At 33.3% G+C, this 16,741-nt stretch overlaps 1 protein-coding gene across 6 annotated transcripts in view; it reads left to right on the top strand.

Moving 5' to 3' along the window:
* The window catches only part of SWT1 (SWT1 RNA endoribonuclease homolog), a 91,030-nt gene that overhangs the window by 21,796 nt on the left and 52,493 nt on the right, over nt 1–16,741 (top strand). For all 6 annotated transcript variants that reach the window (XR_014325964.1, XM_082832384.1, XM_082832383.1 and 3 more), the window contains 4 exons: nt 3,196–3,289; nt 9,764–9,909; nt 11,510–11,673; nt 13,041–13,179. Coding sequence is in view for 5 of the 6 variants with exons in the window: in XM_082832384.1 (XP_082688510.1) it covers nt 3,196–3,289; nt 9,764–9,909; nt 11,510–11,673; nt 13,041–13,179 (543 nt within the window). In the remaining variant the exon portion in view is untranslated. The remainder of the gene's footprint in view (nt 1–3,195; nt 3,290–9,763; nt 9,910–11,509; nt 11,674–13,040; nt 13,180–16,741) is intronic.

Genomic DNA, 16,741 nt, shown 5'->3' with positions numbered 1-16,741 from the left:
TGAAATGTGATTGACCTGGGTTTATAAGCTGACCTAGGGAAAGTTGAAGGTGAGGAAACTGAGTAAATGAAATGGGGGGAAATGACATCCCCCTGAAAAAAATGGTTGTGAAGATTGGTTGAGCTAATATATTACTTAATGATTTATGGTCTGGAATAGGCGATAATTCTTTTGTGTCCTTTTACATGAGAAGGTTATACAGATTGATTAGAAAAACTAAAAATCCCTTTCCCCTAAATGGACATAGATTATTAATAGGTAATTCACAAAAGAAGTACAACTAGTCAGTCCTTTGTTCAAGGCAAATATTTTCCTGTTTGCTATTTTTAATATTGTTAATTTCTTATGTATAAAGTTTTAGTTTATATCTTTCACTTTTTCCTTTGTTGTTTTTTTTTTATTGCTTCTATGTTTAGAAAGCTGCTCCTTCCCAGCACTTGATAGGAACACAGTGCTCAGTGCATTGGGAATATAAATTAGTAACTTTTCAGGAGAGCAATTTATTAGTGTGTATTAAGAAGCCAAAAGAGATGGTTCTCTTTCTAGAAATTATTTTAAAGAAATAATCAGAGATGCTCACAGTGGTTTATATAAATAATGTTCATCACAGCATGATTTATGCAGCAAAAAAATTGGAAACAATCTAACAGTTGTAAAAGTTACGTATAATGATGTAGTCATATGAGAGAATATTGTATTTTGAAAAACGTTAATGATGTTTGATATTAAAATAAGATTTAAAAGAATATAAAGTGCAATCCCAAATTTCTTAGATTAAGTTAGAGAAAAACAAATATCATATGACATCACTTATATATGGAATCTATAAAAAATTAATACAAAAAAACACTTAGAAATTTGTCTTAGTTCTGAAGGCTAGGAGTCTAAAATCAGTGTGTCAGCAGGGTTGTTTCCTTCTGAGGGCTTTGAGAGAAAGATCTGTTCCAAACTGCTCTTCTTGTCTTATAGATGGCCATCTTCTCCCTATGTCTATTCACATCGTCTTCTCTCTGTGCACGTCTGTCTCCAATTTTCCCCTTTTTAATAAGAATACTAAGTCCTATTGGATTAGGGCTGACACTAATAGACTCACTTTAACTTGCAAAAAGAATAAAAAACAAAAATAAGATTTAAAAGAATATGAAGTACAATCCCAAATTTCTCAGATTATGCATGTATACTTATAGATGGTGGATATTGGTAATATTGAGCTGATGGAATTATGAGTTATTTTAATTTTCTTAATATTTGCTGAATTTTCCAGATTTTCTATAATTATTTTATTTTTATAATTAGGTAAAAATAATTAAAAGCAAAAATAAAGTTATCTGACACCTCCCACATGAGACATTTATTCCATCATTTTTATATTTTCTTTTATTATATTTTTGTTGAATCATTTATCTGCCAAATATTTGTACCGGACACTTCTAAGTGTTGAGGCTGCAGCAGTGAATGAGACATACAAGGCCTGCTGTTGAGAAGCTTTAATTCTATTAAATGTTAAAAATCATATTAACTATAATTTATACAGAATTTATTTTGGTGTTGAATGTGAGTAGAGGTTGTTGCTGTTGAAGTGCCATTTAAGCTGAGTCTTAAGTAATAAATATATGCTACTTAAGGAACACATGATATAAGCATATATTGGGCCAAGTGTTTAATAAATTTTCTCATTTAATCATCCTGTTAAGCAGTTTGTCCATTATTACATGTCCAGTATGTGGGAAAGCAGGGATTCAAACCCAGATCAGTCTGTTTTCAGAGTCTGTTTTGTTCACTTTTGAATAGTACCTGAGCAGGTGCTCGAAAATATTTGTTGATAAAATATTTCATGAATATTCTTGTAGTTTTAGGTATATCTTCCAGGCCCATGTGTCCTAGAAAAAATGACACAACAGGTAATCTTGAACTTTGATACCTTTAGGGCATGTACTGTAGCCTTTAAACATCCTTCTTTTGGTCAAATTGAGTTACTAAAGTTAACCAGTGATTTTGAGCTGCCCATTTTGCATTATTGTGGTATTTACTCTGTGAGCTAAAAGAAGGAAAATTGACTGCTATAATACATGTCTGGCTGGCTGGCTGGTTGTCTGATTAAAGAACTGAATCACGTCTCCCTGAGGCTCATGCTGTGAGATTAGTTGAGTTCTGTCTAGATTTCACCACGAGATTGTGAGATCCCAAAGAGCTTGTCTTTTGAATGTCCAGTTACCTAGCATAGGCACCTGGTGCAAATTAGACCCTATATAAATATTTATTGAATGCATGAATGAATTTTCTAATTTGATAGTTTAGAGGACTAAGTGACTGTAGGCTAAAAGTTGAGGGGAAAAAAGGTTATAATCTGGGAACAAAGTTGAGTCTCACGTCCAGTACATCTTGAATTTCAGTGTGTAAGAGAGTTGCCAAAGGCTTAAATCAATTTTTGGGTCCAGGCTCCAAAGATTCTTTTCCAGAAATGGGTCTGGGTAAGTACCCCAGGGAGTTCTGAGGCAAGTAGTGTAAGGACTTATAAGAAATGCTGTCTTTGGTCCTATTCCTACACATTACATTATTTTCACAAAAAAACAAGCTTACTACATGCTTCAAGGCTTGGAGAATGCTAGAGGACACTCTGTCAGCCACATATTAGCATTTGTTAGAAATTACTTTTTGTATTCTCTGCCTAGCGCCTGTGTTGCCTTCTTCTGTACATCTCTCTCTAAATGTTATTGCTTAGAGTTTAAGAAAAAGCAGACACATGAAAGTGGTTCTGTTGTTGGCAGAACAGTTGCTTATAATTTTACAGACCTCTTTTAAGTTGTTAATTTTAAGCATGATGTAATCATATAATTTACTTATGTTAAGTCACTAAGTGACTGAACTGAGACTAGATTCGTAGCTTTTGGTTTCTAATATGGCATTTAACCTACTGATCAGATTTTTTCCGTTGGGTTTATTAATAGGCATATCCTATTCCATTTTACTGATAGTAGCAAACTAATCAGTTTATTAAACCCACAACTATATGCTACCTGAATTCTAGATCCAGAATTTTCAAGGCATTGTTTTTGTTGTGTCTTATCTTCCTCTTCTTATTTAAAAAGTTTTCTTTCTTTTAGATGATTTGATTTGTATATATGGCCTAGATTATTCATACAGTTCCCAGATTTTTAGTGTGCTTATTGATTGTTGCTTTTACTAAATTTGCAGATGGATTGAGCGATGAGAACAATGATGACCGTGTATTAAAATGCTGTCTTCAGTACCAAGAATTATTCCCTTGTTCTCTTGTTATTTTGTGCACGTGAGTCTCATTATCATTTTACTCTTTTTTTAAAAATAGTGACTTATATTAAAGAATTTTTAAAAATCATACTGTGTCCCCCATACCAAGATGAAAAACATACATACTTTTCTAAATCTGCCAGTAAGTATATTCAGTTATATCTCACATTCTTATAATGTGCAAGCTATAGAAGAATGAGATTTGAATCTCATGGTTTCATTTCAACTTAAGTTATTTGATATTTAGAAAACTTTTGAAAAAGCAGGGAAAGTCAACTTAACATCCCCAAAAAATAGAAATAAAAATCTGACATTTTTGGTCATGAGGCAGGAGAGTTAATTAACTAATTAATTAATTTGTGGAGAAGGGCTAAGTTTTGTTGCAGTTATATCCTTGATGCCTGTGATAGAGTTAGAGTTGGAATTTTGGATCTACCACTTAATCAGCTTTGTGTCCTTGGAAAGTTGCTTAATGTTTCCTCATGTGTAAAATATAGGGAGGATAATAATACCTGCCTTTATAAGGTTATTGTGAGTATTTAGTCAGAAAAAATATATATATGACTTAGAAGAGCGCCTAGCACATAAAATTATCTCAAGAGTTTTTTCCTCCTCCTCCCTTCCTGATTCCATTCCTCCATTCCCAACTAATGTATTCATAACTTAGTTCTAAGGTAAAAGTATCATAATGTTAAGCAAAATTGTATTCATCATGTATGAGAAAAGGCTTTAAAGGAACTGATAAGAGCAATTTTAATTTGCAGTTTTAGTCTGAATTGTATTCACTGAAAAATGGGCTTTTTACAGTTTCATGATCATGCCTAAGTTCTCTGAAATGGAGTGATTATAGAAATGAATAGCCATAAGATTTTTCTTGTAAGGGGGCTTGGTCAATTATCATTTTAGCTGTGTTCAAAGATAATTTTTTTTTATATTAAAGGAAATATTACAGATTTCTATCTCTAGTTTCAAATTATTTTTTAATCTAGGACATAATATATCATGTTGGAGTTTGTTGAAGGCTGAAATAGAATTAGTAATATGTTAATCATTTTGAATTTGTGATAAACTAAAATTGAGAGATAATTTTTATATATTTGTTATTTTTTTAGTTCAACTTAGAATGAAAATTAAATTGGTGAGATTTTGTCAGTCCTCCATTATTTCTGCAGTCACTGTTTTGGAATTAACAGATGTAACAGTTTTTAGTGAAATGAAAATTTGTAGTCAGACTTTACTTTTAACTGACATCATCAGGCAAGCCTGTTTTTTATTTTTTCCTATAAAGTGTGATAATCATACTGTGTTAAGTCACACATACTTAATGTGAGGATACATTTATATTACTTAAATGGATGATGATTATAATAATTAATATTAATAACAACAGTGATTAGGGGAACCCTTCTATAAACACTATATACTATACCTCATTCTAAGTACTTTACTCATATTTACAATCCTAAATATGGGCCAGGAACCCCCAGTTAATATCTCCAGTCCACATCTCTCTTCTAAAGTCTCGACTAGTATATTCATCTACTTATTTGATATCTCTGTTTGGATGTCTCCTAGACATCTGGGACCTACCATCTCCAAAAATGAACTCCTGATCTTTCCTTCTAAACTGTTCTCCATCTGAATAAAAAGTGCCATCTTCCACCCATTTGCTAAAGCCAGAAACCTAGGAGTCATTTTTGATTCCTGCCTTTCCTTCGTAATCTATATCCAGTTAAATAGCAGGTCTTATATGGTCTTCTTTTCTTTGTCTACTCTGCCACCATCCGATGTCAAGTGATGTTATTTTTCCTGTTCCTTTTCTGCTCTAAGACCCATTATGCTCTCTACTTCAATACTTACTTTCCATTTATTTTTCAAAAAGTAATAATGGTATTTTTAATTTTTAAAAAGTTTCGTTATGAAGAATTTCAACAACTTTCAAAATGAAGAAGAGTTAATAAACTCCTAAATACTCAGTTACAACAATTATCAAGATTCTACCATTCTTCTATTATCTATATTTCTGTCCCCCTATATGATTATTTTTATACAGTTCTTTTTATTTTAAGGGAAAATGTATAATATTAAAATGCCCAAATCTTAACTATACAGTGTTGACAGTGGATACCCTGGTGTAGCCCACATCTCTCTTGATACATAGAATATTTCCATTACCCCAAAAAATACTCTCATGCCCCTTTTGTGCTCTTTTCCTAGTTTCTTAAGGTGGACGCTTAGATCATTTTTTGAGACTGCTGTAAATTTCTCTTTAAGCACTGCTTTAGCTGCATTCCACAAATTTTGATATGTTGTGTTTTTATTTTCATTCAATTTTATATATTTTATAATTTTCAGGAATTCCCTGGCAGTCCAGTGGTTAGGACTCAATGCTTTCACTGCCGGGGCCCTGGTTTGGATTCGATCTCTGGTCGGGGAACTAAGATCCTGGAGCCATACGGCGTGGCCACAAAAAAAAAAAAAAATTATAATTTTCCTTATAATTTTGTTTTGACCCATAAGTTATTTAGATATTTGTTACAATTAATTCCAAATATTTTCAAAATTTCCAGTTATCTTTTGTTATTGATTTGCTCTTTAATTCTGTTATGACTTGAGAACATAATTTATATGATTTCTATTCTTTTAAATTTGTTAAACTTTGTTTTATGACCAAGAATAAGGTCTAACTTGGTGAATATTTTATGTGCACTTAAGAAGAATGTATTCAGCTCTTGTGGGTAGAGTATTCCATAAATTTTAAATAGGTCAATTTTATTGATAGTGTTGTTCATGTCTTCTATAACCTTACTAATTATCTGTCTACTTGTTCTATGATTACTGAGAGAGGAGTATTGAAATTCCCAACTGTAATTGTGGATTTGTTTACTTCTCCTTTCTGTTCTCTTTGTTTTATTTCATGTATTATGAAGCTCTTTAGTCAGAGGCATACACATTTAGGATTGTCTTCTTGGTGAATTGACACCTTTCTCATTATACAATGTCTCACTTTGTTACTGATAATATTCCTGGTTCTGAAGTTTCCTTTGTTTAGTATTAATATTACTACTCCAGTTTTGTTTGCTTAATATTTATATTGTATATCTTTTTCATCCATTTACTTTTAACCTATCTGTATCTTTATATTAAAGTATTTTGTGGATAGCATGTAGTTGGTACTTTTCTTTTTTTCCATTCTGACAATTTCTGTCTTTTTAATTGATGAGTTTCTACTATTCACAGTTAATTGGTTGGATCAGAATCTACCATTTTGCTAATTATTTTCTATTTGTTCAGCTATTCTTTTCTTCCTTTTCCTTTTTTTTTGCTTGGATTAATTGTGGTGCCATTTTATCTCCGTTATTGACTATACCTTTTTGAAAAAACTTTAATGGTTACTTCAGTGTTTATAATATACAGCTTTACTTGATCAAAGTCTACCTTTAAATAATATTATATTGCTTCATGTATATTGTAAGGATTTTAATATGCTTCATATTTCTCCCCGTCTGTTTTTGCTATCATTGTCATATATATAACCTTTACAGAAACAATAAACACAATACTTTGCTAATATTTTTGCTTCAGCCATTTACCATCTAAAGCAATTAAAAATAAAGTGAATATTTTAATCTTGCATTCCATTTTTAGCACTCTTCATTTCTTTTTTTGGATCCAAGTTTCTGTCTGGTGTCAGATTTCTGGTCATATTCATTTTGCCCAAACAACTTTCTTTGACATGTTAAATCTGTTGGCAGAGAATTTTCTGGTTTTATTTGTCTGATAGTGTATTTATTTATTTATTTTTGAAAGATATTTTTACTAGATGTACAATTCTGGGTTGATTTTTTTTTTTTTTTCTTCTGGTATTTTAAAGGTGTCACTCCATTTTCTTCTAGCTTGTTTGGTTTCTGATGAGAAGTCTGCTGTAAATGTTGTCTTTTTCCTCTGTGTGTAATGTGTCTTTTTTTCCCCTCTCATTGCTTTCAAGACTTTGTTTCTTGTTTTTTTAGCAGTTTGTTTTAGCAGTCTTTAGCAGTTATGGCCAGTTGTTTGTGTGTATGTTTGTGGTAGAGGAGAGGAAATTATCCTGCTTGATATTCTCTGAGCTTCTTGGATCTATGGTTTGGTGTTCATTTTTAGTTTTGGAAAATTCTCAGCCAAATATTTCTTCAGATATTTCTTCTGCCCCATTCCTTCTTTTCTCCTTCTGGTATTACAGAATTACATTGTAGTAGTCAGCATCCATGATGACTCCAGTGATCCCTGCCTCTTAGTATTTTTTGTTTGTTTGTTTTTGTTTTTTCTTTCTTTTTTTTGGCTGCACTGCATTGTGAGATCTTACTTAGTTCCCTGACCAGGGATGGAACCCAGGCCCCCTACAGTGGAAGTGCAGAGTCCTAACCACTGGACTTCCAGGGAGTTCCCTGTGCCTCTTAGTATTAATGCCCTTGTGTAGTTCTTTTCTACATTGTACCAGGATTGGTTGTCTGTGTGACAGATAGCATGCATCAGAAGCGATGGTGTGTCACTTCTTAGATTAGGTTATAAAAGACTGGGAATTCCTTCTTGGGCACTCTTGTTTCTTCCATCTCTCTTGGATCACTTGTTGTGGGGAAGCAAGTTCCATGCTGTGAGGAGCCCTGTGGAGAGGCCCACATGCTGAGAAACTGAAGCCTCCAGACAAAAACCAGTGAAGGGCTACTCCCTGCCTATAGCCACATGAATGAGCAGCAATTAAATCTTGAGATAACTGCAACCCCAGGCAATAGCACGCTTCACCTTTGTGAGATACCATGAGCCAGAACCATTCAGTCAAGCTACTCTCAGATCCTTGACTCTTAGAAGCTGTGTGAGATAATAAATGTTTTTTCAAGCTGCTAAATTTTGGGGATTAATTGTTACACAGCAGTAGACAACTAATACATGCATGTATATTGGACCATTTGATATTGTCCAACAGCTCTTATGTATTTTTTTAACCTTTTATTCTCTTTTTGTTTCAGTTTGGATAATTTCTTTTGACCTGTCTTAATGTATGTTGTTTCTTTCCTCACTTGTGTTGAGTCTGTTGAGCCTGCTGAAGGCATTCTTCATTTCCATCTGGTTTTATATGCTATTCACCTTTTTCATTAGAACCTCTAACAGATTAATCAAAATTATTTAAAATTTCCTATCAGATAGTTTCAACATCTGTGTCATGTCTGAGTCTGGTTCTGTTGATTGCTTTGTCTTTTGGCAGTGTGTTGCTTTTTTTTCTGGGCAGAATTTATATGCAGATTTTAGGACTCACCTTCTCTGTGGTTTCCTCCCTTCTTCAGGTTCCGCCTTAACTTTCTATATGCTCTGGCCAGTCCTGAACAGTGCCCTCTGACATTTCAAGCCATAAATGCTGTGGCTTTCTGTTGTAAGGCAGTGATGAATTAGGGAATACCCTCAGGCAAAAAGATAGAAAATTGTAGCTCTTACCAGTGCAGCATCTGCTTCTTGAATGTAGATTCCCCTCCACCTTCCGCCTACATTTGATTGCCTTCTAGTGCCTTCAAATAGGGTTTTTTGGGGTTGTCTTTTTTTGTTGCTTTTGGTCCAGATTTTCTGATTCTTGTTGTGGGAGGGTTGGTTAGTCTGACCAAACTACTCTGCCATTAACAAAAGCTGGAAGCCTACTAGTTGCAAGAACAACAGTTTGGTAAACACAGATCTGATCATGTCATTTCCCCATTGAAGCCCTTAAATCTCTTTCCATTTATTAATGTTCTTGCCTTTCTCTGTAGCCACGTAAACTGGTCTCATGCACTATGCTTTAATCATACTGACTCTTTCAGCAAATAGCAAATTCACATCATTTGTCTTATGCTCACTCTAAGGAAATTTATAATTGCTTACCCTGTGTAAATTATTTATCTTACTATGGCTCTCTGTGTTTATCTTGGGATGATCATATTCTTGTGTTCAAGTCCATCTCCCACTTACCGGGTATAACTATGGACAAGTTACTTAACCTTTTTATACCTCGGTTTCTTTCTTTCTTTTTTTTTTTTGGCCATGCCGCATGGCTTATGGGATCTTGGTTCCCCGACCAGGGATTGAACCCAGGCCCTCAGCAGTGAAAGCGTGGAGTCCTAACCAGTGGACCCCCAGGGACTTCCCATACACCTCAGTTTCTTATGTGTGAAATGGGGATAAAAATTAGTATCACTCCTACCTAAGAGGTTTCTTGTGAGAATTAAATGGATTGATATATATATAAAGTGCTTAGAACAGTGCCTGGTACCTGGGAAACATTCAGTATATAATAATAATAATTATTCTCAAAAGCTCAGATGATTTGATTCTAGTGTATATTTATTTATATTCTATATTAAAAAAATTGTTATCGTTTCTTAATATATATGATGAGAATCACCAACCTCTGATTAGATTCCATGTGTTTTTAGTTGCCATGTGATTTATCTTATAAAAAATAAAATATTTTTTCCTCCTAACCCAACCTTAGGGATGATAGAAATTTAAGAAACAAAGGCCTAATAAGTGGTGTGAAGTCACTCAGTAAAGAAGAATTGAGTGCAGAATTATTAAACTTATCTCTGAACACAGTTGTATGTCATCAGCCTTGTATATCTAAACAACAATTGAAAGCAGGTAGTATTCTTACTACAAATAATTAGAAATATATCATATTTTATGTACTAAGAATATTGATAACAGTTGGAATTAATAGTAAATTTTTATTTTGTACATTGAAAATAACATTGTTTGGAGTATTTTCTGGCACAAATGGTAGAGATGAATGAATATTATAATGGTAATCCAAGAGAAAATATAACATTATTGCCTTCTACATATACTTTTACAAATTAATTTGAATTTTTGTCTGTACACTCACATACATTTTTATATATTTATAATCACTGTGTGCATCCTATTTTTTACCTCAGAGTATACCTTTTAAATTAATAGTAGCCACAGGAAATAATTCATTTGAGGTAGAGAGAAATTTTTAGTTTATTTTAAAAATTAGTTCCATATTCATAACTTTCTATTAATACAGTAAAAACTCAGTAGTAGAGAAACTTGAAGGACTCTAGTAATAATTTTTTTTTAAATTTGAACAAATATTTAAGAAAGCTAAAGGCAATACTGCTGTTTTATCTCTTTTTTTCCACCAGAATAATCTGTTCTATCGCTTGATATTTGTTGAAATATATTAAATCTTACATAATTTAAAAATACATCCCTCCATTTCCCTCTGTGGGAAAAATAATTATTGAAGTCTCTAAAAGCATATGTATATGCTTCATGTATTCATATATCACATGCTACTTATTTGACCTTTTTGGTAATAAAATTTCTTTTGTCATAATATTCAAAATGGCATTTAGAGGGAGTAACAGAATATTCTAGTATATGGTTTTTCAAGGGAAACATGCGTTTGGTTTGCCCATTATATTACTCTCATTTTAAATCCTTGGTTTGTATTTGTAGAGATGTGCCCCTTAATACATTGAATTTTGCCATAAAGAAATTGCAGTTGTTTGCAGGTGTCAAAGTAGTAATTATATTGAAATAATATCAATTAAAATAATCAAAACTTATTTTAGAAGGGGAAGGAATAAAAGTGGTTAAGTCAGAGCTTTTAGTCTTTTCAAAACAATTTATTAAATGTGAGTTGCAATTGGAAGAATATATTATCTTTGGAAGAAAACACATTTTGATCCATAGTTCTTGGTTTTCTATTATAAATAGATGCAAAGCATTATTTTAATTTTTACTTTTTTTGAAAATAATAAAATTTAAACTTTGGTTAAAATATCACACACATTTCTCAAATTTCTATTTTAGTAACATTTTGTCTCCTTTTGTCAGAAGGTAAAGCTTTTGCTAATGTGATATATTTATGTTGAGTCTAAAACAACTATACTAGAAATAAATGTTTCTAAATACTGTTTTATTTCTTTTTTAAAAATTATTTATTTATTTTGGCTGTGCCGCATGGCTTGCGGGAGTTCCTCAACCACGGATTGAACCCCGGCCACGGCAAGTGAAAGCCTGGAATACTAACCGCTAGGCCACCAGGGAACTCCCATGATACTGTTTCGAAAATAAAGTATTCATTTGTTTTTAGGATCGAATACTAATTATATCCATTAAATGTTTATTATTTATGGCCAAATACTAATTATATATGTAAAATATTTACTATTAGTGTCCTAAATAAAGCCTGTAACTATTTGTTTTAAAGAAGCAACACCTTTAGAGAAGAGCTGTGAGGAGGAATCTACAAACTCTGGACTCTGCATTCCACTTGAAAGCATTGTATCAGATCTCGAAAAATCTCTTGGAACAGCTTTATCTTCAATATTAGAAACAGAAATGAAAATTGCTTTTGGAAACCTTTGGATGGAGGTGATTATTTCAACTCTTAGTTGAAAATTTCCTTTTTATTGCTAAAGATTTATTACCTTATTTTAAGAAATACTACTTATATAAGATGTGTAAGCTTTATTGTAATAATCTACATCACATTATATTTTTTTCTTGAAGTTTTTGGAATAACTCTTTGAACGCTAAGTGTTGGGCATTTCCTAAAGATTAGGACTCTATTTTATCATTCATTTTTTTTGAATTTTATTTTTATAGAGCAGGTTCTTATTAGTTGCCTATTTTATACATATTAGTGTATACATATCAATCCCAATCTCCCAATTCATACTACCACCATCACCCCCATCCCCCCTTCCCCCCTTGGTGTCCATATGTTTGTTCTCTACATCTTATCATTCATTTTTTTCAGTGAACAAATATTTATTGTGTGTCTACAGTGTATCAGACACATTGCCTCCATGGAGCTTAAATTGAATTCAGAAAACCTCTCATTTTAAGTTTATTTGAGTCAAAATGTCTAGTATAGGGAATTGCCTTAGCAATATGTTTTCAGAAAGAGAAGTTAAATGTTAGCTTATGTCATGTAAATATGAGAATCAGAGTATAAATTTGATATTAGTAAAATATTTTGAATTTTCTTTAGATTCACATCTTTTCTGCAATCAGTAAAACACTACATTTGGCAATAGTGGCCTTCTTAGTTTAATGTTTGTTTGCTATTCACATTTATCATTAGGAGAAACTTTGTTTCCCATCAGTTGTATCTCTTCCAGATATTCAGTGAGGTTCTAATATCTGCCAATGTGGCTTGATTATATTACCAAGTCTTGAACCAAGATGATGAAGAATGATCAGATTCTTCTAGGAAGGTTGACGTAAATTAGATTTCATAACAGAGTCTAGGAAAGTCATTGCATATGAACGGTTCAAAAAAGGATGTGCTGATATCTTGTAGTACTAAATGATCAGTCTTCTTTGTAAACATGTCTTTACAAGAGTGTAGCAAGTGTCAATTATAGTTGACAATTCTTTTCTATATAGATTATTTTCTCTAGTTTTATGAAATAGATTGATTTCCTCATAGAAGTGACCATGTTGAAAAGTAGATCGACAACTTTTGCTGATTAGAACTATGCTTCTTCTGATTAGAACAGTGTTTTTGCACACATAGTTTCTGAAGCTATAAGGATTAATACTAATATGAATTTTACAAAAGCAATTTGCAGTGGAATTAGCATTTTAAGATTGTGATTGGCGTTTAATAAAACATCTTTTAGTTTTAAAAGAATTCAACTATGTTTTGCCTGGAAATACATGTAGGAATTCCTAAATAGGTACTTTTAAATAATAGGAATAATAAGTAAATCAATGATGCTGTTTTTTTCTAGGTGCTGTACTTGAAACCACCATGGACTCTAATACATTTATTACAGTGCTTTAGAAAACATTGGTTGGCTGTATTTGGATTAGTTGTGGAAAAGAACTTGCTTTTAACTGTTGAGAGCCTATATGAAAATCTCTCTAAAGGTTTGAATCTTTTATCTTGTCTTTGGAAGTGTTGTATTAAAGTCAGACTAATAGATATACTCCATGGAATGTGAAGATGAATTAATAAGAGATTTGTCAATTAGTTCTTAACCATTTATACTTCTAATTTCTTAAGGAAATTTATGGCAGCTGGATGAATGGATGCAATTCCTAGAGCTTGTAACTGTTAATTGTATCATTGTTGATGTTCCTGGATATTGTGAATATATAATTTTTAATAATGTTTGAAAACTTCTAAAAGTTTATTTAGGTATGCAAATAGAATTATGTGGATTTTTTTTCATTTCTCATCGTGTTTAACACACAAACTTTTTTTCTTTTTTTTTTTTTTTTTGCAGTACGCGGGCCTGTCACTGCTGTGGCCTCTCCCATTGCAGTGCACAGGCTCCGGACGCGCAGGCTCAGCGGCCATGGCTCATGGGCCCAGCCGCTCCGCGGCATGTGGGATCTTCCCGGATCAGGGCATGAACCCGTGTCCCCTGCATCGGCAGGCGGACTCTCAACCACTGCGCCACCAGGGAAGCCCAACACACAAACTTTGACTATGTTTCATGTACTAATTTAAAAAGTAGTTTATCAAGGTTTCTATTTAAAATACATGGATAAGGAATAGGAAACGTTTGGCTTTGGTGCAGAGTGAATTTTAGAACCAAGACAAGACTAAAATCAACCACTTAGTTGGTAGTTTTAAAACTATGTTGCACAGAACCTTCTTGAAGTGCCTCTGGAGTTGCCACAGATTGGAGGTGGAAAGGTTGATGGGGAGCCTGATAATAGCGGGCCTTTGGCCCTCAACCCCAACTTTAGCCATTCATCTTTCTTTTGTTTGTTTATATATAGAGATTCCATGTATGATTAAAAAAGATTTTCTGCTAAGAAGCAAAAGATGCGAAAAGCCCTGGTCTAATGTTATTAAAGTCTGTGTTTTATTGATATGATTAAGGAAATAAGACTTGAGAGGGTAAGTGATTTGTCCAAAGTGAACAACTAGATTTGTCTTGCTATACCTTTAAAAAGCAAAGTATAACCATTGTTAGGATGTTCAGTTGGTTCTTGACTTTTCTTAAACTTCTAACATGAAGTGATCTATTCTGTTTATTATTATATGTATTAGTTATATCCTGTCTACTTTTAAAAAAATAACTGGGTATATGTGAGCCTTTACATGACCACCTGAGTACAGGAGGTTTTAAGTTAGGCTTTAAGGTACAAGAGCCAGGTAATGAAGAATAAGAAAGATAGTTTTACTATAAAGCATGTGAAAATAATTCAACACCCTTGAACACAGATTTTGACACTAAGCTTCCTGGAAACTAAGATAAAACAAAAACATTCTATGGAGGGGTATGCCAGTTCTCTCTCTCTCCTCAAGTATAAACTCTTTGAAAATGTTTTATATCTTTAAAAACTTCCCCAGGAAATTTAAAGTGCCTAGTCAATACCTTATGACTTATATATGGAATAAGTCATAAGATGTAAGTCAATACCTTATGACTTATATATGAATATCTATTTTTAAAAACTACTGATTTTTTAAAAAAAGACACACTTTCCAGGCATTGATCTTTAACTATGGAAAATATTTATTGGGATATTATTATATAAGGAATATATATATGGAATGACATACTGGACATGTCTCCAAAGCAGTTTTACAAGATATATAGAGACATTGTCCATATCTTTTACTAGGGGCATAATTTAGTTGGTTCTATCAAAAGAGAAAGTCCATAGGGCTTCCCTGGTGGCACAGTGGTTGAGAGTCCGCCTGCCGATGCAGGGGACACGGGTTCGTGCCCCGGTCTGGGAAGATCCTGCATGCCATGGAGCGGCTGGGCCCGTGATCCATGGCCGCTGGGCCTGTACGTCTGGAGCCTGTGCTCCGCAACGGGAGAGGCCACAACAGTGAGAGGACCGCATACCGGAAAAAAAAAAAAAAAGTCCATAGATCATCTTGAACAAGATTTTCAGAAATGGGATATCTAGTTGCCATCTTCCATTTGTCCGTTTTTCCAGGGCTAGGCACTGTTTTGCTCTTACACACAGCTTAGAGGTAGTAGTTAGCAGCTCTAACTATTTCTTTCTAGTAACAAGAAAACTGAAGAGACACTGACTGCTCCTTTTGCTAAAAACTCATTTTGAGGATTATTGTGTGCATAATTTATTGATCCTTGATCTGAAAGAATCTGATGCCTAATATTTACTGACTTGTGAAGAACACATAATAGAATTATAAAAATGCCTTCTGCTCTAAAATAATTTTGAATTAGAAAAACTCACAGTTTATGATTTTGTTTATAATCTTTTAATAGTATCCTCAGCTGTTGAATTATACATGTGTTTAACTACAGTATACGAAGCATGTATCTTTAGATCAATTTGTAGAAAATTGTGTAGAAGATGAGTAGTAGCTTTTTCTGACTTTGTAGTCCCTGTTAACTTTAACCTAAATAATTATTGATCTTATATAAGCATTATTTCAACTATATAGATTTTATGTTGTGTCTAGGTACTGAATTGATCATTGTTCTTATACTTTTGCCCATAATCTTAGTAAAGAATTCTTGTAAGACAGAAATCAAATGATTAATTCAAGGATATAAGCCTTACCAAACATAGCCTACACTGGAGAAGCACCCTTAAGAGAAGTTGTGCCCAATTTCTTTTTCTGAGGAGATTCTGTCTTCTGTAGCATCTCTCATCTCTTCTTTTCCCACAGGAATTTAAACTAGTCATTGATTTAAAAAATAACTAGGGGCTTCCCTGGTGGCGCAGTGGTTGAGAGTCCGCCTGCCGATGCAGGGGACACGAGTTCGTGCCCCGGTCCGGGAAGATCCCACATGCCGCGGAGCGGCTGGGCCCGTGAGCCATGGCCGCTGAGCCTGCGCGTCCGGAACCTGTGCTCCGCAGCGGGAGGGGCCACAACAGCGAGAGGCCCGCGTACCACAAGAAAAAAATAAAATAACTAGAAGTGTTTTGTAAGGAGATAGACTGGTTGTTTGCTTGATAAAAGGGAAGCCAGAAGCTTGGCTATAACCATCACATTAGATTAGAATTTCTGAATTTGTGTAATTAATTATGAAAATCTATTTTTTATTTTCACTTAATCTTTCAATATTTCACAAGCAAATACTTGTTGTGTAAGTTATACAGAGAAACTCTTTATTTTTTTTAACTCACAGTGCCAGTGAAAAACCATGCCAGTGTTTCAGACTATAACAGAATTTCTGAAGCTGTGAGCATTAAAAGAAAACAGAACAAACACATTGTAGCATGGTTATTTTAAATGCCTTCAAAATCTATTATGTAGTATTCTGTCTTAATAATAGAAATAGTTATTTTTCTGTTCTGAATTTTGGTGACATTAGAAAGTTGTTCAACTTCATTGTTCATAACTTTTTGAATCTGAAATTATTGACACCACTTCTCCCAATTGGTTTGAGAACTTAATGCAGGCGATTTTAGTTCCTTGAGAGAAAATTGTTATATCTTTAAATTATTACTTGTAGATTAACTCACTTTGCTAATTTATGGGGGAAAA

Source organism: Leucopleurus acutus (genome assembly GCF_964270905.1).
Source record: "Leucopleurus acutus genome assembly, chromosome: 2".
NCBI classification, from domain to species: domain Eukaryota; kingdom Metazoa; phylum Chordata; class Mammalia; order Artiodactyla; family Delphinidae; genus Leucopleurus; species Leucopleurus acutus.
This window is presented reverse-complemented; position numbering and strand designations above follow the sequence as displayed.